Genomic DNA, 23,305 nt, shown 5'->3' with positions numbered 1-23,305 from the left:
TGCTCACTGCTATATCCCAATACCGGGGTCTAGTGTTCACTAAATTGTTGTTAAATGAATTCAACTTTTCTTTCTGCCAAAATAAATTATACCCTCCGAACTCTTGTCTCATTCTCTCAAAACCAGGTTTGTAGCCAGGCAAGCTTGTAGCCAGGTTCAAACCTTACCTCCATTACTTATTAGGTATAATCTTGGGCAAATTGCTTAACTTCCTGATCCTCAAGTTAATTATTTGTAACATAGGGATAATTACACTTACCTCACAAAGAGTGACAGTGTTGGGATTTGTCTGAATGTAGGTCCTCTGACTTTGAAGTCAGTGCCTTATAATTCCAAACTATCTTAGGCAACTGGATTGAGTGTTTGAAATAGAAATGACTCTGGTAATCTGATTTATGTGGTTGTCATTCTTAGAAGGGAAAAAAAGGCAAGCATATTGCCACATGGCTGGACCACACTGCCCTTTTAGGAGAATGAGAAGCAATGACAACAGGGATTACCTCATTTTAAATGTTCTGAGAAGCTGTATTTAATTCTAGCAATTTAATTCTAGAAGCCATATTTAATTCTATACACTAAGTTATTTCTCCTATGGTTCTGCTATTTGTTTTTGTAAATGTGTACTTTTAAAATTCTGAGTGCACATCCTCCATTATTCTTATTACAACCACGGGATTCTACTGGCAGAAAAGCGAGTTTTTTGGTACATTTTTCTGGGCACCTTTTGAAAGGAAGTTATAATAAGGGTCCTAGAAATAGACTGTGTTCACACCTTGTCACATCTATATTCACAACTTCTTTGTTTGGAGTCTGATGAAATAAATACTCTAAAGAGTTGGGGGTGGGATGGTAAACTGAGGTGTGATCTGCTCCCCAAGACAGAACCCTAAGAAAGGTTTTAATTAAATCTTAGGGCGGCAAGCTTTATTGTCCAAGTAAAAATTCATCTAGAAAAACAAGAAGATCTCAAATTATTTGCTTTTTCAATCTGTGGCTTTTTATTCCAATATTGAACAAATGACATTACAAATATACACAAAAAAGAAACTGAACTCAAATAACATTTTTATTAACTTAACTTACAAGATTAATCTATATGTATTTTAAGATTTAAGGAGGCAAGTGGAAAGGATTATTCTGGACTCTATCCACATTTAACAAACTAGGGAGACCAAACAGAGCTTTTGCCTTCTCCCCGGAAGACTCTGTCAATTCTGGGAAAGAATCAGTTTATCTAAAACCAAAGGGTATAAAATCTGCTAATAATAACTTTAGCAGATTTTGTATTCTTTTAGCACTGATGAAAAACATAACTTCAAGATAAATTCTATTAATACCATATTTTACCATCAACTCTCTCAAATTTTAACATAATCTTGATTTTGTTCCTCCTCTAGCCATGTGCTTCAGGGGAAGATGACCATGTTTTTAAGGATGAATCCTGACTTCTTTCAAATCAATTAACTGATGGCATTCTCTTACCTAAGCTGGTCATCAAATTACAGGAACAGATTTACATTCCATAATTTAGGGAGTTTCTTCTGCAGGGCATTAACAAGGAAGAATGCAGCATTCTACACTGGTAGGTGGTAGTGGGATGGGAGACCAATTTTAGGGCAGGATTAAGCCGACACTGCACAAACTACACTGGAGAGACAGAGAACTTGGGTCCAAGATGATATTACCAAGCCACTGCATCAACCAGTCTTGGAGCCCACCCCGACCTCTGGCCTTCTGGTTATGTAAATAAAAGATTTCCATGTTGATTATGCTAGTCTGAGTCAGGACTTTCAGCCCAAAGCATTCTGATACCAAAAACATGGTAGTTAAAATGTGAAATGGTAAAATCAGCCACGCATTCTAAATTTCCTAACCAACTTGAATTTAGAAATTTACTCTTGCTTTGACTAGTAAATTAGTCTTTTTTAAAAAAATATTTTTAAAAAATGTTTATTTACTTTGATTTGAGAGACAGAGTGTAAGTAGAAGAGGAGCTAGGTGGTGGGGGGAGAGTGAATCTGAAGCAGAGCTTCGTGGGGCTTGATCTCAAAAACTGGGAGATTATGACCTGAGCTGAAATCAAGAGACGCTTAACCAACTGAGCCACCCAGGCACCCCCAACTACTCTTGTATACAGAGGGTCTTCCTCCATTATTATCATAGTTTCTAAACATGGCACTGATAGATTTAAGATCATGGTCCGAATGTGTGGCTTTTCTTTCAAATGAAATGAAAATGTGAGAAGACTAGATACTGTTCTTTACTGACTGTTCAATTCCCACTAGGCTGTTATATTCACTTTTCAAATACTGTGTTTCTTTGACACCAGATATATGAGGGTGCTTAATAAAAATGCAGGTTCCTGAGGTGCTAGAGAATCAGAATCTCTGGTGATATGACTCTAGAATCTGTATTTAGCAAGCAGGTAATTTTAAACACATTAAAATGTGAATAAATAACTGACTTAATAAAATCTAATAAAATAAAAATCTCTTTTTCAGTGGAAGTCAGTTTTTACAAAAAGAATATACTGACCTAAGTTGAAGGGAAATTAACAGAGTGGGGAAAGCAAGAATTCAAAATGCAGCTATAAAGGGAAAAAAAAGTAAAACATATAAACATATTGTCAAACATATAAATTAAACAAGAAGGATTCACTTACCCAAAATGTCAATAAATCTAAACAATTCTACAAGGCAAACATCAGATATTATGGAATCAGTTTAAGAAACTATAATTACTACAATTGAATCTCTACATAGTGAGAAGAAAAAAACTGCTATAATAAATTTTCAATTATTGTTATTTTACATTCTGGGGAAAGGAACAGCATTTATTTCAGAGACAGATGCTGCTTTTGAGAAAACAAGTATTTAGGCCCTTTAATTATGAAAGGCAAGGTGAGGTCCCCCTAGAATGACAAAGACCATCAGAAGGGTTTTGCTTACAGGTTTTGTTTTGTTTTGAAATTGAAATTGCATTTGAGTACCATCAGGAGGGCTTGTACTCTTAGTTCGCCACAGTCCCTACCACTCTGTCTTATGTGAAGCCATGCCACACATTCAATATGATCTAAAGATGTAAGATTTTGTTTTTTAACTGCTTCTACTAGAGATATCAGGATTGTAACAAAGAGACTAAACTGCTCACTATAATAAAGTAACAATAATTGAGAAGGGAGAATTATAACACAGGGGAAAGGAAAGGGGGGCACTGATAAAAATGGTGGCAGGTTGTGATCTAAGGGGAGACAGCCAGTAAGAAAATAATGAATAGTCAAAAAACTTCATTATCCCTAAATTTTCAGTAAAAACCTGAAGTTTCCAATGGCAGTGGTTAATGAAGGTAAAGAAAGAGATACTGGGTATGGAGTATTTCCAAAATGAAGTTTGCCTGTGACAAGAAGAGACCTTTAATGTCAGTTTAAAGTGGAAGAAGACTAGAAAATGACATATACTAAAATGAAGAATGAGAAACAGGGAGCAATTTAAAAAAATAATAGAGAATAAATGATGGTGCGAGATCCTTGAAGAGGGGGAGTATACAGAACCAAAATACAGAGGAATGACTCTTTGACAAAAGGTAGAAAGGCTTACATAAGAGATCAGAGGAAGGGAGTAAGGGGGCGGAAATAATGAGGAAACAGATACATTTATTTTGTGGTAAGGAGGTATCAGGGCCTTGGGAAAGTTCATACCTGATGGCCTCTATTTTTTCTGTGAAGTTGGGGGAGCAGGCCATTGCTGCCAGTGAGAGGGGTAGTGACAGGGTCATGAGAGAATGCATGAAGGTGTGACACAGCTGCTTCAGGCAGTGAGTACGCGTTAACTGGGGAATGGGTAAGCATTAACCAGGGACCTACAGATTTACTGTTGGATAACACTGTTGGCTCAAATAACATATGTTTTAATTGTTTATTTTTTATTTATCATTCTGAGAGACAGAGGAGAGAGAGAAAGTAGGGGGTGGGGGTAAAGAGAGAAGGGGAGAGAGAATGCCAAGCAGGCTCCACGCTGTCAGGGCAGAGCCTGATGCAGGGCTCAATCCCATAAGCTGTGAGGTCATGACCTGAGCTAAAATCAAGAGTTGGATGCTTAGCTGACTGAGCCACCCAGGCACCCCTGGCTCAAATATTAAAGATTCTGATTAAAGTAGCATGAATTCCCCATGGCTTCTTTTTTCTAGCAGTAATCAGCAGTCCAAATCAAGGAATATAAATGCTTGCACTAATCAAGAGTTGGGAGATGCCACACAATCTAGGGAGTTACGTGATGGCTAGAAAATGGTTGAAGTGGTTGCAGAAGCAGTAGGGGCAAAGGCATGTTGAACTGATAGAGTGGCATTCCAGAGGTTATTCTCAGAAAACAAGTTATGAAGACTTATTATCCCAGAGAGAAAGTTTTTCTCAGTGTGAATAGGAATGAATAGTCAAAATAAGTAAAGGTGAAAGTCATAAGAATGTATGTATGTATCTATGTATCTGTTTATTTATCAAAAAAATGTTTAATGTTTATTTCTGAGAGAGAGACAGAGACAGAGACAGAGCATGAGCAGGGGCAGAGAGAGAGGGAGACACAGAATCTGAAACAGGCTCCAGGTTCTGAGCTGTCAGCACAGAGCCTGACGTGGGGCTTGAACTAAGGAACAGTGAGATCATGACCTGAGCTGAAGTTGGACGCTCAACCAACTGAGTGCCCCACAAGAATGTATTTATTTATGTTTGTACTCTATAGTTAAGAGTTTGTTTTAAAAGTCCCAACAATCTAGGAAGTCAAGGAAATGTGGGGTAGATAAAGAGATGGGTAATTTCCACGAACACTGATACCTCTACCCACCCAAAATGTGTAAGCCACCCTCAAATTTCAGGGCTACCATGTCACACATTCCTTAGACCTTTTACTCCAAAAGTAATATTCTTAGTTGAGGAAAGAGCCATTTTCTATAAAAAGTTTAGAAAACACAGTCTCTGCTTCTAAAGCATTTATAATCAAGTTTTGTCTCCTAGTCCAAAGACCTGCAAATCTTTTCTTAGCCTGGAATTGTGCTCCCTACCTAAATGAACATCTCTCCCTTTATACTTCAAAAGTTCATTCGGAAATTAACAGCCTTCTCTTAAAAAAACAAACAAACAAAAAAGATTCAGCTAAACTGACCATTATTTAAAGTCCTAAGCAGGCTCGAAAAAAGAGAAAACTACAGATAGTAGTATAAAAACCCTTAAGACAGAAATAATAGCCCAAAGTGCCAGCTCTGCTTACCAGGAGGGCACCCACTAGCACTACATAAATTCCATACCTGATTCCATACCAGGAAGCCAGGCTGTAACCCCTTAATCTGAAAACAGGTCATAAATGCTTTAGCCCTAAAATACCTCATCCCTGCTTATCGGGTAAAATGAATATCAGGATTGGTCCAGCCATCAAGGCATGAAGGAGGAAGAGCATGCAAACAAGCTAGCCTCCCTTTACGTCAGGACAGCCAGGGCCTCCCTAGGATACCTCTTAGCAGCTTCTGCTGACATTTCATTGGCAGCACTGTGTTATACGGCCATCTCAAATGCAAAGAAGATGATGATACCAAGCATAATATTTTATGTTCCTGTTTCTATATAGTAAAGGAAAGGAAGAACAGTTGTTCAGCAAGCTAACCTACAGTGCATGCCACACCAAGGAAGAGTCATTTTACACTAGCAGGTACATTTTACACTACTATTTTTAAACATGCATTTTAGACGGATTAAAATAAATAGGAAATTCTAAAGATATGAGACCTGAATGGGATTGTTATTGTTGTTTGAAGCAAGGAGAAGCTCATCTGATCTTGAGGTTCTGTCCTTGGCATCCCCCTTTTCTGTTCTACCCTCATTCACGCCTACAACTTCAAGAACATTCTGTGGGCTGCTGATGCGCAATTTTTTGCATCTCTTCTGCTCTCTTGTGTCCCAAACCCATATTCCAGTTATATGCTGGCTATCTCTGTTGGCTGGTTTCCTAGACATAACAATCTTAAAACGTATGAAAGAGAAACTATTTCTGGCTTACTGAAACCTGTTGGTGCCTCTTCCTGTATTTTTGATCTCATCATGGCAGCACCTGGTTTCCCAAGCTGAAATCCTTGGAGTCATTTATGCTGCTACCTTTTCCTTATTCTATATCCACCAAATCCTTTTGAGGTCACTATTAGACAAAGTCTTAATTCCATCCTCTTCTCTCAATCCCCACTGCCACAGATCTACTTCCAGTCGTCGTCAGGTTTCACCTAAACCACCACAACTCCTGTAATTAGTTTCTTCGCCATCATTTCTTCCCTCTTTCCAGTCTATGCCCTTTCCTCCCAAAGATCAGCCCCAAGAACAAATCTAATCTATATAACAATGCACACTGGTTCTTAAATACCTAGAGGATAAAGCTGAACTCTTTCCCATGGTTGCAGCCTAATTCTCTATGATTTTTCCCTGTTTCACTTTTTCTGCCCCCACATGCTCTACACTGCAGATATACTCACCATTCCATTCATGTCATATACTTGCAGGTCTTGGTGTCTTTTTTTGAGGTGGGGGCACAGCACAGATGTTCCTTCTGTTTATGGGGTCTTTAATTAACTTCCTTCTTTAAATTCGTATCTTTTAAAGTACATTCTTTACTTTAAAGCAAATCCTTATCCTTTCTATAAGATCCAGCTCAAATATCACCATCTCTGTGAAGCTCTCCTCATCTTCACAGAGCAGAAGTTCCCTTCTCTATGTTTACATCTCTATTAAAATTCTGTTCATGTTGTAGTATGGTGTCTATTCACATGTCTTTCCATCTCTTCATCTGCATATATACAGTATATGGGCATATAATCAGTTCTATAGAAATGTTTGGCGAGTGAACGAATCAATTCCTAATAAAATCAGGCTCAGTTTCCTATTTATATATTTAAGGAAGGAAATAATTACATTGCAAAATGATTTAGTATCTCTAAATGAAATACATGATTAAAAAATAATATCTTAGGGGTGCCTGGGTGGCTCAGTCCATTAAGCATCCAACTTCAACTCAGGTCATGATCTTGCAGTTTGTGGGTTCAAGCCCCATATCGGGTTCTGTGCTGACAGCTCAGAGCCTGGAGCCTGCTTTGGATCTGTCTCTCCTCCTCTCTTTGCCCCTTCCCTGCTCACGTTCTGTCTCTCTATCTCAAAAATAAATAAACAGTAAAAAATAATATGTTGGGAAACAAGCATATTTTTGGTGAGACTAGATTGGTATAATCTCTAAGGAAGGAAATTTGTCAATATTTACCAAAATTTAAAAACACACATACTCTTTGGGCAATTCTACATCTAAGAATTTATTCTATGCATACACATTTGGGCAAAAACAACTGGCAAGGATATTCACTGCAGACTGGTTGTAATAGCAAAATATTGAAATAGCTTTAAGTGTCTCCGAAAAGGACTGGTTAACTATATGGCACTTACAGACAATGAAATACTAAGTAGCTAGCAAAAAGAATAAGGTGGGTCTATATGTACTTGTCATAATCTACAAGATAATGTGTGAAGTGAAAAAAGAAAGATATAGTAGAATGTGCGTGGTATGCTGACATTAGTGTTTTTAGAAAAGGAGAGTTGTTGTGTATGCTTGTATGTCCATTATGTTTATGAAAAATGAATAAGAAACTGTTTGTAGTGGTTGCCTATAAAGAGAACTGGGAGCTGGGGTCAGCATTGGGAGACTTACTTTTCACTGACCATCTTATTGTATCTTTTACATTTTGTATCTGTACACATAATGGCTATTTAAATGAATTCAATAAAGCTTTACTAGTAAGATGTCAATCAATTTCATAAAACTTTGTAATTAAGCATTAAAATACCTTTAACGAACTTGTTTTCAGCCTTTTCTTGTTCATATTTTTTGGCAGGTAGCACGCAGGGAAAAAGCCTGCAGGTACTGTTTAGTCATTTAAATGATTATTCAGGAATCATTAGGCACCAGGGATGCAAAGGTATAGAAGACTCAAAATTCTCTAGTAGGGAGAATAAACGTGTATTCAAATAATCTTAATAGAGTTACTTCTTATTCAAAGCTTCTCCAATAGCAGCTAAGTATAAAACCAACATTACTGCACAGAGACTGCCTTCTGGGCTGCAGCTACAAGAATGACAGCCAAGCAGGGAAAGGTAAGCAAATGTAAAATTAAATCCGAGATCAATGGGTAGGCCAGGCTCTGGCCAAGTGATGGTGATGAAGAAAGAGCTGTAGTTTGACAATTAATGGCACAAGAATTCTCTCAACATGATTTTGAATAACTGGCAGTATTATATAATAAAGCAAGAAAAAAAAGCATGTAGATATGAGTGATTAAGTGAATATTTTATATAGAAATTACTGATAAACCAAAGACATTCCCACGCTGTGCCTTCTCTTTTTAAAAAATAATAAGCTCTTATTTTAGCAATTACATAAGATATGACATTTATGGCAGGTGAGGAACAGAAGCAATGAGGAAGAGAAGCAATCAGTGGTTTTTGCAACCATGATAAAGGATAAAGTGGTAAAGCATTTAATAGATGTTAATTTCTTCATGTACTCTGCAGTCAAATATTATTCCTACATGAAGTTTGATACAAATAAGATACTGACATTTGTTACATCATATCATCTTTAATCTGGAGATCTCAAAGCATTTGAAAGCATTCATTAGTTCCCAATATCCTGGTCAGATACATTAGAAAAATAGTTGGGACACAGAGAAGGTAAACAGTTCAAGGTCAATCAAAAAATCAATAACAGATTTGGAAAACAATATATATTCTTGTTCCTGGTCCTAAGTCATAAGTCATACCCCCATCATTTAATGTTTCTTCTCCTAAAATGTTTTCTTCTCTTCTCTGGCTCTGCCAGAGCCATTTCTCTTTGATGCTAAGTAACAAATGATTACATACAGTTCAACAAATGTGAAATGAGTTTAAAGAACAAAGAAAAAGAACTGGGCTGATTTTGTTTTGATGACTCTAGATCTATTTGTTAGAAAATATTAAGAAAAAACATTATCAACTTTAGAATTGGGAGGGCTTATGATTGTCTATATAATCTTACACTCTGCTCCATTTTTCTATGGGTTAAGTTATTATGTCCACTACCTTTTTCAGTTCCCCAAGAATCTTTCCTGCAATGCAGCTATTTTAATTAACAGAACAAATGTACTATTGATCACCAATAAAATAGGCCAAACCATAATTAGGTATATGTACAGTGTATTACAAATTATCATTATTCTTCAATGGCAACAGAATCTTCTACATTCTATAGAGAATTGAAGACTAAGGAACTCAGAGAGTATCATATCACACTTAATGATTATCACAAAAATTACCATGCAAGAAGGAAAATTTAAATGTTAACAACTACGTAAAATTCATAACGTTCTTTAGACATGTAGGTACTATATCGGGCTCTTATTTAAAATGTGATTAATTCTAGATAATACTTTTGATTTATTTTAGAACAAGAATCATCAGTTCCAGCAGAATTTGGTAAAGTTTGAAAACCCTTTCAAAAAATTAAATGAAGTCCTGAATTATTCCATGTTGAATTTCAATCAGTGAAACTGAAGGTTTTCTTCCTAAAAGCCTACCTGCGCATTGGCTTTCCTTCCATGCACCATGAAAAGTACCCTTCACCACACTCTACAGCCGAACCTAAGACAACAGAAAAGCAGTAACTTAATAAAAAACTATTTCTGATCTTTCCAGTAACAATCTCTATATAATCATTTCGTTCAGTGATAAAAAAAAAAAACTTTATATCATATTATACCACAGGCCTTTTGCATCTGCACCGTCATAACCTTAGTGCCTTTAAGATGACTATCCTCAGTCTGGATATAGACATGGAAAGCTAAAACGATTATAAGTGAAAGTGAGGAAAGCGCGCTTATACAGTCCTGATTGCTAGGTTAGTTTTGGCCTCTCCTCAAAAAGTGCTTGAAGACATTTAACTTTTGGCCTCACTATCAAGTATACCTACAGAACACATTTACCCACAGAAGTAATAAGAGGATAGACTGGATAGGGAACACGCTGGCTTAACAACGGATCTGAAGCTTTAACTTGTCCCGAAGTGACAGGAGCAGGGGGCGGCATTTGCCTTTAAAAACAAACGACTCGACTCCGCTTCCGACAGTCGGGCAGCACGAACGGAGCAGAGCTCCGGTTCCAGACTAACATTCTCCTTACAAGCCCTTCGTTCAGTGCCCGAAACAATGTCCACCACCCACTTGGCAAGACCTCGGTAGGTCCCGAGGGTTAAATGGGACGCACAGTACCCATTTCCTTCCCCCGAATTCCAGCTCTTGTCCGGGGAAGCTGTGCAGGGTAAGAACCCCAGCGTCCCCCAGGGCTCCCGGGTAGGGGTGTCAGCCAGCTAGAGCGCAGTCTGGTGCCCCGCGAGGCCCAGCCCCAGCGCCCCAAAAGCCCCGTTTCGGCGCCCACTGACAGGCGGCGGGCGAAGCACGGCCCCCTACCCCACCCGGCAGCTCAGCAACTTAGGACCAGATTTGCAAAGCAAGTTCTGGGCGCTGTCCACTGTCTCCTGCTCTAAGGCGGCTAACTCACCGGCTCTGTCACTTTCTTCTCTGCCGCCGCCCCCTCTCTGCCTGCTCCACTGCCGCCGCTAGCGCAGGCAGGATCAGATCCTCAAACTATTTCCTCCCCACCCCTCTCGTCTCTTCAGCAGCGGAAGCGGTCCTGTTCCTAAATCGTTCCTTCTGGAACTCATACAGCCCGCTAAAAGGTTCCGGCGCGGCTCAGGAAGTAGCCGCGCCCTTTGCTGGAGATTCGGATCGCCTCAAAGACTGCCTGTCCTCTTAGCCGCTTCCTCCAATCCTGAGGATGACCACTTTGCAAGTTCACAGCTGATCTGACAGTATTTGAATACCGAAGTTTCCTTCTTTCTTCTTTGTTTTCCCCACCAGAAGGCAATAGAAAAATGGGTGTAGTCACAAAAAGCTAGGAGTTTTTATTTATCCGTAGCTTGTAGGTCTCCTATTGCACCGTATAGGCACAATGTTGCCCCTCATTGTGGAGTGTATGATTGACGCGTGCGTAGGCGGGGCTGACATATCTCTCTTAGGCTCCTGCAATGTGCAAGCTGCTGGGGATACACAGCCAAATCAGAAATAGACCTGACCTTCCAGATTTCCCACAGTTTAGCTTTCAAGATACCAGAGTTTTATCCAAACACTTCACCAAGGACAAACAGATTAGCAGGAGAAAAACAAAAAGTGTTTGTCCAAACACTTTATGCAGACATTTCAAACACTTCCTCTGTGTGAAAAATTCTTTTTCAATTTGTACTCTGCCCGATTTTACCAGACCACACAGCCATCTCATTTTTTACTACACATTTAGACAATATACAAGTGATAAGGTCGGGGACTCAGTTTCAGTAATATCAGTGAAAGACTGTTGCTGTTTTCCTGATATCTTGTAGGCTAAGCATGAATTTAGCCAGATTTTCTTTAGCTGTTCTTCCCATGGGATTGACATATTTGTCCAGTTGTTTCTGAAAGAGAAAGAATACCTTCTGTTAATTAGGTTGTAGTGGGAAACGTGTCACCTTTAGATCCAGACCCCCATATTTTGAAATCCTAGTGCTGTGACTGACTTTGTGATCTTGGTCAAAGTTCTTAATCTCCTAAGCATTAGTTTTCTTTGTGTAAAAGAATAATAATGCCTCTTGTATAAAGTTGTTTTGAGAAAGAAATTATAATGAAGATCATGTTGTGTGTCTGGCACTTAGTAGGTATTCAACAGATGCCAATTTTGTTGCATGCCAAGTACTGCACTAGGCTTTGGAAATACAATCATGAATGAGATAGACAACATCCTAAAGCTCTAGTGATCATTTCTGTGGTTATGGTGGTTGTTTTCCATTATGAGTAGTTGATCTAAATCATCTCCAAGCAAATGACCCAATACTGACTAGTGAGAAATCAGAGGGAATCTAATGGGGACTGGGGACTTCCTAGTAAATTTAGAAGAGATGCAATAAGAGATAGCATCTTTTCTCTCTGGCCGTTGTTGTGTCTGGATGTGACAACTGGCACCACTACAACCATTTTGCAACCATGAGAGAAGCCAGAGGAGAGTGAAGATAGAGAGTAAGGATGGTAGAACATAGAGGCTGAAAGAATTTGGGTCCTTGAATGTCATTTTTAAACTACTCATCCTTCCTTGCCCAGAGACTGCCCTATTGTTGGACTTCTAGTCACGTAAGATAATAAATTTCACATTTTAAAGTGAGTTGGGGGTTTCTAATACCTGCAGCCAGAAGCATACTAATTCATGTAAAAGGATATAGACAATAAACAAGTAAATAAGCAAAATAATTCCAGTCAGTGGCAAATGCTAGTAAGGAAGAAGATAAACAGGGTGATGTTAGGGAGAGTGATTAGTTAAGGCAAGGAGAGGCTACTTTATTTTTTTATTTTTATTTAAAAAAATTTTAATGTTTACTATTTATTTTTGAGAGAGAGAGACAGAATGAGAGTGGGGGAGGAGCAGAGAGAGAGAGGGAGATACAGAATCCGAAGCAGCTCCAGGCTCTGAGCTGTCAGCACAGAGCCCCACGCGGGGCTTGAACCCACGAACCGCAAGATCATGACCTGAGCTGAAGTCCCACGCTTAACCAACTGAGCCACCCAGGCGCCCCTATTTATTTATTTTTATTAAAAATTTTTTATTTGAGAATAGGTAACACAATGTTACATTACTTTTCAGTGTACAACATAGTAATTCAATATCTCTATACATTATGCTATGCTTACTACAAGTGTAGCTATTATCTGTCCTGTTACATCACTATTACAATATCATTGACTATATTCCCTATGCTGTACCTTTTGTTCCCATGACATTCATTCCAGAATTGTTGCCTGTATCTCTAACTCCTCTTCATCCATTTTACCCATTTCCCCATGCTCCTTCCCTCTGGCAACCATCAGTTTGTTCTCTGTATTTATACGTCTGATTCTGCTTATTTTTTATTTGTTTTGTTTTTTAGATTCTACATATGAGTGAAATCATATGGTATTTGTCTTTCTTGGTCTTATTTCATTTAGCATAAAATCCTCAAGGTTCATCCATGGGGAGAGGCTACGTTATTTCTGTTGTTGTTATTTTTAAATATTTATTTTTGAGAGACAGTGAGAGAGAGTATGCTCACACGCGAGCAGGGGAAAGGCAGACAGAGAGGGAGACAGAGGCTTGGAAGTGGGCTCTGCACTGATAGCAGAGAGCTTAATGCCGGGCTCGAACTAACGAAAGGTGAGATGATGACCTGAGCCAAAGTCAGATCTTTTTAAAAAATTATTATTAATTTATTTTCAAGTTAGTTAACATACAGTGTCGTCTTGGCTTCAGAAGTAGAACCCAGTGATTCATCTCTTACATATAACGTCGAGTGCTTATTCCAAAAAGTGCCCTCCTTAATGCCAGTCACCCACTTAACACGCCCCTCCACCCCCACCCCCATCAACCCTCACTCTGTTCTCTGTATTAAAGAGTCTTATAGGTTTGCCTCCCTCTTGGTTTTTATCGTATTTTTCCTTCCCTTCCCCTATGTTTGTCTGTTGAATTTCTCAAATCCCACATACGAGTGAAATCATATATTTCTGACTTATTTCAGTTAGCGTAATACCCTCCAGTTCCACCCACATTGTTGCAAATGGCAAGATTTCATTCTTTTTCATTGCCGAGTGGTATTCCATTGTATGTATATGTATACATATACATATGCAAGTGGTATTCCATTGTGTGTGTGTGTGTGTGTGTGTGTGTGTGTGTGTGTATCTTCTTTATCCATTCACATCTTCTTTATCCATTCATTGATGGACATTTGGGCTCTTTCCATAATTTGGCTATTGTCAATAGCACTGCTATAAGCAGTGGGGTGCATGTGCCCCTTTGAATCAGCAGTTTTTCTCCTCTAGATAAATTCCCAGTAGTGCAATTGCTGGGTCATAGGGTAGTTCTATTTTTAATTTTTTGAGGAACCTCCAAATTGTTTTCCAGAGCAGCTGCACCAGTTTGCATTCCCACCAACAGTGCAAAAGGGTTCCTCTTTCTCCACATCCTCACCAACATCTGTTTCCTGAGTTGTTAATTTCAGCCATTCTGACAGGTGTGAGATGGTATCTCATTGTGGTTTTGATTTGTATTTCCCTGATGATGAATGATGTGGAGCATCTTTTCATGTATGCTTGCCATTTGGATGTCTTCTTTGGAGAAGTGTCTATTCATGTCTTCTGCCCATTTCTTTACTGGATTATTTGGTTTTTGTGTGTTGAGTTTGGTAAGTTCTTTATAGATTTTGGATACTAATCCTTTATCCAATATGTCTGATATATCTTCTCCCATTCTGTTGGTTCCCTTTTAGTTTTGTTGATTGTTTCCTTTGCTGTACAGAAGTTTTTTATCTTGATGAAGTTCCAATAGTTCATTTTTGCTTTTATTTCTTTTGCCTTTGGAGACATGTAAAGTATGAAGTTGCTGTGGCCAAGGTCAAAGAGGTTGTTGCCTGTTTTCTTCTGTAGGATTTTGATGGTTTCCTGTCTCAAATTTAGGTCTTTTATTCATTTTGATTTTATTTTTGTGTATGATGTAAGAAAGTGGTTCCAGGTTCATTCTTCTGCATGTCGCTGTCCAGTTCTCCCAGCACCATTTGCTAAAGAGACTGTCTTTTTCCCACTGGATATTCTTTCCTGCTTTGTCAAAGATTAGTTGGCCATGTATTTGTGGGTTCATTTCTGGGTTCTCTATTCTGTTCCATTGATCTGTGTGTCTGTTTTTGTGCCAATACCATATTGTTTTGATGATTACAGCTTTGTAATACAGCTTGAAGTCCAGAATTGTGATGCTTCCAGCTTGGGTGTTCTTTTCTAGGATTGCTTTGGCTATTCAGGGTCTTTTATGGTTCCATACAAATTTCAGGATTGTTTATTCTAGCTCTGTGAAGAATGCTGGTGGTATTTTGATAGGGATGGCATTGAATGTGTAGATGACTTTGGGTAGTATCAACATTTTAATGATAATTTGTTCTTCCAATCCATGAGCATGGAATGTTTTTCCATTTCTTTGTGTCTTCAATTTCTTTCATAAGCTTTCTATACTTTTCAGCGTACAGATCTTTTACCTCTTTGGTTAGGTTTATTCCTAGGTATTTTATGGTTCTTGGTGCAATTGTAAATGGTATCGATTCCTTGATATCTCTTTCTGTTGCTTCATAATTGGTGTATACAAATGCAGCCACTTTCTATATGTTGATTTTATATCTTGCGACTCGGCTGAATTCATGTATCAGTTCTCGCAGTTTTTTGGTGGTGTCTTTTGGGTTTTCCATGCAGAGTATCATGTCATCTGCAAAGAGTGAAAGTTTGACTTCTTTGCCAATTTGGAGGCCTTTTATTTCATTTTGTTGTCTGATTGCTGAAGCTAGGACTTCCAATACTATGTTGAACAACAGTGCTGAGAATGGACACCCCTGTCTCATTCCTGATCTTATGCGGGAAGCTCTCAGTTTTCCCCCACTAACGATGATATTAGCTGTGGGCCTTTCATGATGTGTGGCTTTTATGATGTTAAGGTATGTTCCTACTATCTCAGCTTTCTTGAGGGTTTTTATCAAGAAAGGATGCTATTTTTGTCAAATGCATTTTCTGCATCTAAGAATCATATGGTTCTTATCCTTTCTTCTATTAATGTGGTGTACCATGTTGATTGATTTGCAAGTACTAAACCAGCCCTGCAGCCCAGGAGTGAATCCCACTTGATCATAGTGAATAATTCTTTTAATGTACTGTTGAATTCAATTTGCTAGCATCTTATTGAGAATTTTTGCATCTGAGTTCATCAGAGATATTGGCTTGCAATTCTCCTTTTTAGTGGGGACTTTGTCTGGATTTGGAATCAAGGTAATGCTGGCCTCACAGAATGAGTTTGGAGGCTTTCCTTCCATTTCTATTTTTTGGAATAGTTCGAGAAGAATAGGTATTAACTTTACTTTAAATGTCTGGTAGATTTCCCCTGGGAAGCCATCTGGCCCAGGACTCTTATTTGTTGGGAGATTTTCGGTAACTGATTCAATTGCTTTGCTGGTTATGGGTCTGTTCAAATTTTCTATTTCTTCCTGTTTGAGTTTTGCTAGGATATGAGTGTCTAGGAATTTTTTCATTTCTTCCAGATTGTCCAGTTTGTTGGCATATAATTTTTCATAGTATTCTCTTATAATTGTTTGTATTTCTGTGGTGTTGGTTGTGATCTCTCCTCTTTCATTCATGGTTTTATCTGTATGGGTCCTCTTTTATTTTTGAGAAGTCTGGCTAGGGATTTATCAATTTTGTTTATTCTTTCAAAAAACCAGCTCTTAGTTTCATTGATCTGTTCTACTGTTTTTTGTTTTTGATTCTATATTGTTTATTTCTGCTCTAATCTTTTTTATTTTTCTTCTTCTTCTGGCTTTGGGCTTTATTTGCTGTGCCTCTTCTAGCTCCTTTAGGTGTAAGGTTAGGTGGTGTATTTAGGACTTTTGTTGCTTTTGAGATAGGCCTAAATTGCAATGTATTTTCCTCTTATGACTGCCTCCCAAAGGGTTTGGGCTGTCATGTTTTCATTTTCATTTGCTTCCATGTATTTTTAAATTTCTTCTTTAATTTCCTGGCTAACCCATTCATTCTTTCATAGGATGTTCTTGAACTTCCATATATTTGGGGGCTTTCTAAATTTTTTCTTGTGGTTGATTTCAAGCTTCATAGTGTTGTTATCTGAAAATATACATGGTATGATCTCAATCTTTTTATACCTGTTGAGGGCTGTCTTGTGACCCAAAATGTGATCTATCTTGGAGAACATTCTATGTGCACTCTAGAAGAATGTGTATTCTGCTGCATTAGGATGAAATGTTCTGAATATATCTGTTAAGTCCTTCTGGCCCAATGTGTCATTCAGAGCCACTGTTTCCTTACTGATTTCCTGCCTAGATGATTTGTCCATTGTTGTAAGTGGAGTATTAAAGTCTCCTACAATTACGATATTATTATCCAAAAGTTTGCTTATGTTTGTGATTAATAGATTTATATATTTGGGTGTGTTGGGGGCATAAATATTTACAATTGTTAGCTCTTCTTAATGGATAGACCCCTTAATTATGACATAATGCCCTTCTTCATCTCTTGTTACAGTGTTTATTTTAAAATCTAGTTTGTCTGATATAAGTATGGCTACTCTGGCTTTTTTTTTTTTTTTTTGATGTCCATTAGCATGATAGATAGTTCTCCATCCCCTCACTTTCAATCTGCAGGTGTCCTCAGATCTAAAATGAGTAGCTTGTAGGCAGTATATAGATGAATCTTGTTTCTTTATCCATTCTCATACTCTGTGTCTTTTTATTGGGGCATTTAGTCCATTTACATTCAGAGTGATTATTGAAAGATATGAATTTGATGCCATTGTGTTATCTGTAGATTTCACTTTTGTGATGTCAATCGTCCTTTGTAGTCTTTGCTGCTTTCCACTCATGGAGCTCCCCTTAGGATCTCTTGCAGGGCTAGTTTAGTGGTCATGAACTTCTTTACTTTTTGTTTGTCTGGGAAAATCTTTCTCTCTCCTTCTATTCTTAAGACACCCTTGTTGAATAAAGGATTTTTGGCTGCATATTTTTCCTATTAGCACACAGAATATTTCCTGCTACTCCCTTCTGGCCTGCCAAGTTTCAGTGGACAGGTCTGTTACTAACCTTATGTGTCTACCCTTTTGTCCTTGGCTACTTTCAGAATTCTCTCTTTATCTTCGTATTTTGTCAGTTTCACCATGATATGTTGTGGTGTTGACTGGTTTTTATTGATTTTAAAGGGAGTTATTTGTGCCTCTTGGACTTGGATGCCTGTTTCCTTCCCCAGATTAGGAAGTTCTCAGCTATAATTTGTTCCAATAAACCTTCTGCCCCTTTCTTTCATTTTTCTTCTTTTGGACCTCCTATGACATGGATATTGTTTCATTTCATGGAATTACTCAGTTCTCCAATTCTCCCTCATAATCTAGTAATTTTCTTTCCCTCTTATTTTGCAGCTTCTTTATTTTCCATAATTTTATCTTCTATTTCACCTATTCTCCCCTCTGCTTTTTCCATCCTTGCTGTCTGTATCTATTTTGCATTTCAGTTATAGCATTTTAAAAACTCATTGTGACTAGTTCTCAAGTCTTTGATCTCTGCAGCAAGAGATTCTCTGGTGTTTTCTATGCTTTTTTTTTCGAGCCCAGTTATAAGTCTTATGACTGTTATTCTAAATTCTTGTCCAGATATATTGCTTATATCTGTTACATGCAATTCTCTGGCTGTGATTTCTTCCTGAATTTTCTTTTGGGGAGAATTCCTCCATTTTGTCATTTTGGCTGTTTCTGTCTCTGGCATGTTTTAAAAGCTTGTTATGTGTCCTGCACCTGCGAGTACTATTATATTAAAAAAGGGCCATACACTATCCAGGGCCTGGCACTTCAGGAAGTGTTGTTGGTGTGTGTTGCATGCACTGTGTTGTTGCATTTTGGCTCCTCTATCCCACTGGTTGGTCCTCTGCAGAGTTCCTCCTTGCTTCTAGTGGTGGAGTGTTTGGACCTTCAACCAGGTGTGCTTTGATTTGTTTGTTGAAGTAACCCAGGAAATAAAGGGAAAAGTGGGGGGAAGGCTGATCCCATAAAAAGAGAAAAATGAAAGGGGAGAAAAGAAGACCAAACAGAGAATCAAAAAACTATAAGGCTAAATCCAAAAAAGACAAAGGAAAATAAAGAGGAAGAAGAAATAGAAAAGGTGTTAAAAGAGTAGAATAAAAATACCTGATTAGGGGTGCCTGCATGGCTCAGTTGGTTAAGTGTCTGACTTCAGCTCAGGTCATGATTTTACTGCTCATGAGTTCGAATCCCACATTGGGCTCTCTGCTGACAGCTCAGAGCCTAGAGCCTGGTTCAGATTCTGTGTCTTCCTCTCTCTCTGTCCCTCTCCCTCTCATGCTCTGTCTCTTTCTCTCAAAAATAAATAAATGTTTAAAAAAATTTTTTTAAATGTATGATGAAACACACACACACACACACACACACACATACACAATAAGAATTGACCAAAATCAAATCAGAAACTATGAGCTTGATTCCAAAAAAAAAAAAAAAAAAAGATGGTAGAAAGAAAAGTAAAAGGGGGGGGGGACCCAAAATAGTGGTCTGTTGGTCCCTGGGAGGGTGGCTGTGTTGGTCTGGAGGAGAGGCTGGTTGTGTTGGGTCAGTCAGTTTTACTCCAGTAGGTAAGCAGTTACCAGGCACCAAGGGGCAAGGCTTTGTGTAAGTGGGTCATCTCCCCTTGGAGGCCACTGCACTGCTCCCTGAAGTCCCACCATGTCGGTGAAGGGGAGAAGAAATGGCCACATCCCAGTCTCTCCCCTGACTGGGTGTCTCAAACCACGCTGTTCAGGCAGCCCTCAGAATAGCAAGGGCAGTCAGCTTGCCCTGCTCCAGTCTCCCCAGCTGCCTAGGTGTCTGCTGGGATTCAAACCCCGATGTCTTAAAGGACCCTGCACCACACGGACCCTGTTCTGATGTAGAGCCACTCTGCCCTGCTGATAAAAGAACTTTTGGCTGGCACCTGCAGAGTCTTTTGTCCTTGGGGAGGCAATAAACCCTCTTCCCACAGTACTTGAGGGAAGGGATCTTTCTCTCCCCTTGCGCCCCTGAGATCGCTACACCGTGATATGTGCTCTGGGGCCGGCTCATCCTCCCCAGGAGCACACACACAGCTCCCAGCTTTGCTCTGGAGAAAGTCATGCACGTTTGAAATCGCTGAATTTCAGCTCCTACGACTGTTTGCAAACTATAAACTGGCACTCTCTGTATTTCTCCTTCCCCAGTCCATGGTCTGGAGAGGTTTTCCTCTTGTGCTAACTTGATACCGACTTTTAGAAGCCCTCTCTCTTTCTCTCCCTTTTGTCTCTGCACAGAAAGGGTTCCCTCCCCTCTGTACCTATGCCATTTTATCTCCCCCAATTCACATACATGCACCTCGATCCTGCCAAGCTGTCTGCCTCCAACTATAGAGATCCTTCTACCGCTCTGCAGATAGATTTCCTGGGTGTTCCAAGCGATCTGACCTCAATACAGCTGTGTTTGAGGGATGAGGAAGTAGGGTCCCCCTACTTCTCCACCATCTTAGCTCTGCCTGAAGTCAGATGCTTAACCAAGTGAGCCACCCAGGCACCCCTAGAGGCTACTTAAATTTTTTTTTAATGTTTATTTATTTTTGAGAGAGAGACAGACAGATTGCGAGGAGGAGAGGGGCAGAGACAGAGGGAGATACCGAATCCATAGCAGGCTCCAGGCTCTGAGCTATCAGTACAGAGCCCAATACAGGGCTTGAACTCACAAACTGCGAGATCCTGACCTGAGTGGAAGTCCGACCCTTAACTGACTAAGCTACACAGGCGCCTCTAGGCTACTTTAAATTGCATGATGAAGGAAGTACTTTGGAGAGGTGGGTTGAGATCAGAAAGATGAGAGAGAAGCAATCCAGGTGGAAGGCAGGGAGAAGAGTGTTTCAGGTCGAAGGAATAGGAAGGGGAAGGACCTGAGGCACAAGTATATTTGTCTTGTTCAAGGAACATAAAGAAGGCCAGTGTGGGGGGTGCCTGGGTGGCTCAGTTGGTTGGGTGACTGACTTCAGCTCAGGTCATGATCTCACAGCTCGTGAGTTCGAGCCCCACGTCGGGCTCTGTGCTGACAGCTCAGAGCCTGGAGCCTGCTTCTGCTTCTGTGTCTTCCTCTCTCTCTGCCCCTAACCCACTCGCATTCTGTCTCTGTCTCTCTCAAAAATAAATAAACATTGAAAAAAAATTAAAAAAAAAAAAAGAAGGCCAGTGTGGCTATAAATGGTATCAGACATGAAATAAGAGAAACAGACAAGAGCAAGGTCATATATTGTCTTGTAGGGTACTGTAAGAAGTTCAGATTTCATTATATATTTTATGGGAAGGCTCTATATAAATGGAGACATTATAGTTCAGTTTAGGTTTGACAGTTGATCCCAAATTCAAAGCTTTTGAAAATTAGAAAAAAGGAAAATATGGATGTTCTTTATAAAGTATAAGGGACAATTACATGTGAGAAATATTCTTGCTATCTTATTTCCTGTCTTGAAGAATAAAGGTTGTAATACATGTAAAGTACTTAAGAAGTCTCTGGCACATCATAGATGCTCAATAAATACAATTACCTGAATTTTTAAGTGAAAAATTCAATGGAAAACTCAGTGACTCAGGTCACAGAAGAAGTCATCTTGAATAATTTTCTATGAAATAATTAAGATATAAAAATGTGTATTAAAAAAAGAGTAACAAGAACAAAACTTCCCTTCCCACTACGAACAACTAAAAACTGGAAAAATACAAGAGACAAGCTCTCAGGCGGCAAAGAACAGTGAGCCCTTAGAGAGATGGTACAAACAAGGTGAATCCTACTATTGCCCCAGGTTATTGCATGGAGATTTTGCCACAGAGCAGGGAAGGACAACCGAGGTGGAGCCTGAAAGCCTTAAATTGATGAGATGAAGTTAGGAGTCTGGGAAGACTATGGCAGCTTGAGTTTGCAGCCCAGAGTACCAAACAGGAAAGAGCTACACTGAGTTCCAGAGAGCTTCAGAGGATTCCTCTGGAATCTTTTCCCAGCTGTACTGAGATATAATTGACATATAACATTGTGTAAGTTTAAGGTTGTACCCCCCTTGAGTCTTAATCTGAGTGCTGATCAGCATCTGCATGTGAAGAAAGTATCTAAGGCCAGGGAAAATATTATCTGGAAGGATTAGAAGAAACAATCTGTGGAATGCACATAATGGGATTATTCTCACACACCAAAGTGAAAAATTCTCATAGTTCACAAGATGGGTAAAGTACTTAGGAGAGTATTGGTGTTAGTAGTGGGGAAACTTTAGCTTTAGATTAAAGGCTGCTCTGATACTATGTAACAAGACTTAAACGTAAACCTTGAAAGGATCAAATTGTTTCCAAGTAATTTAACTGCAATCCAGAACAGAGTTTAGGAATATTTATAGAAATTTAAAAAAAAAAAAGCTATATGACACGGAACAAAGTAAAAGTCACAATGTTTGGTGCCCAATTAAGAATTACAAAGCATTCAAAGAAGCAGGAAAATATGGCTCATACTCAGGAGAAACATTAATCAACGGAAACAGGCACAGAAATGACACAGGTGATAAAATTAGGAGACAAGGATACTAAAAGAGTTATGAAATCTATATTCCATATGTTCAAGGAGGTAGAGGAAAGATTGGAAAATTTTTTTAACTTTTTTTTTTAGTAGTGGGGCAAATGTAGTCTACACAGGGGATATGAAGAAAGACTCAAAATTCCAGAAATGAAAACACAAATGTATGAGATGCAAGAGGCACTGGATGAGACTAAAAACAAATTAGACATTGCAGGAACAAAGATTAGTGAACCTGAAGATACAGCAATAGAAACCATCCAAAATGAAACACAGAGAGAAAGAGACTAAAGAAAATGAACAAAGCATCAAGAGTGGTGGAATAATTTAAAGTGGCCTAATATATGTGTAACTAGAGTTCCTGGAAAAAGATGTAGGCATGGGGCAGCATAAAAAATATTTGAAGAGACACTGATTGAGACGTTTCAAAATTTGATGAAAACTGTAACTCCACAGATCCAGAAAGCTCAATAAACTCTGAATACAAGATATGTGAAGAAAACAACACCAATGCATCAAATTGCTTAAAGCCAGTAATAAAGAAGAAATCTTAAAAGTAGACAGAAAAAAGAAGCACATTATATACAAAGGAACAAAAATAAGAATCACAACAGATTTTTTTTCATAGGAAACCATGTAAGCCAGAAGACAGGCAAAATATCTTTAAAGTATTGAAGAAAAAAACCCGTCTGCTTAGAATTCTATAACTAGCAAAAATATATTTCAAAAACCAAAGGCAAAATAAAGATTTTTCTGAGACACACAAAAGCTGCAGGAACTCATCACTAACAGATTTATACTACAAGAAATGTTAAAGGAAATCTTTTTGTTTTATTATTTTATTTTATTTTATTTTATTTTATTTTATTTTATTTTATTTTATTTTAAGAGAAAAAGCACAAGCAGGGAAGGGGCAGAGGGGGAGAGAGAGAATCTTAAGCAGGCTCAACACCCAGTGTGGATCATAACATGAGCCGAAATCAAGAGTTGGATGCTTAACCT

At 38.7% G+C, this 23,305-nt stretch overlaps 1 protein-coding gene and 1 long non-coding RNA gene across 3 annotated transcripts in view; both read right to left on the bottom strand.

The window, feature by feature from the left end:
• Nucleotides 1–10,690, bottom strand: part of KLHL20 (kelch like family member 20) — a 63,765-nt gene extending 53,075 nt beyond the window's left edge. The window contains exons 1-2 of the mRNA XM_007084013.3: nucleotides 10,604–10,690; nucleotides 9,625–9,688 (exon numbers count right to left, since the gene is read on the bottom strand). Of these exons, the coding sequence (XP_007084075.1) occupies nucleotides 9,625–9,647 (23 nt within the window). The 5' untranslated portion in view covers nucleotides 9,648–9,688; nucleotides 10,604–10,690. The remainder of the gene's footprint in view (nucleotides 1–9,624; nucleotides 9,689–10,603) is intronic.
• Nucleotides 10,691–11,376: 686 nt separating this feature from the next.
• LOC122235919 overlaps nucleotides 11,377–23,305 on the bottom strand; it is a 31,090-nt gene continuing 19,161 nt past the window's right edge. For both annotated transcript variants that reach the window (XR_006214038.1, XR_006214039.1), the window contains exon 3: nucleotides 11,377–11,552. This is a non-coding gene — a long non-coding RNA (uncharacterized LOC122235919). The remainder of the gene's footprint in view (nucleotides 11,553–23,305) is intronic.

This window comes from Panthera tigris, chromosome F3, assembly GCF_018350195.1.
Source record: "Panthera tigris isolate Pti1 chromosome F3, P.tigris_Pti1_mat1.1, whole genome shotgun sequence".
Classification (NCBI taxonomy): domain Eukaryota; kingdom Metazoa; phylum Chordata; class Mammalia; order Carnivora; family Felidae; genus Panthera; species Panthera tigris.
This window is presented reverse-complemented; position numbering and strand designations above follow the sequence as displayed.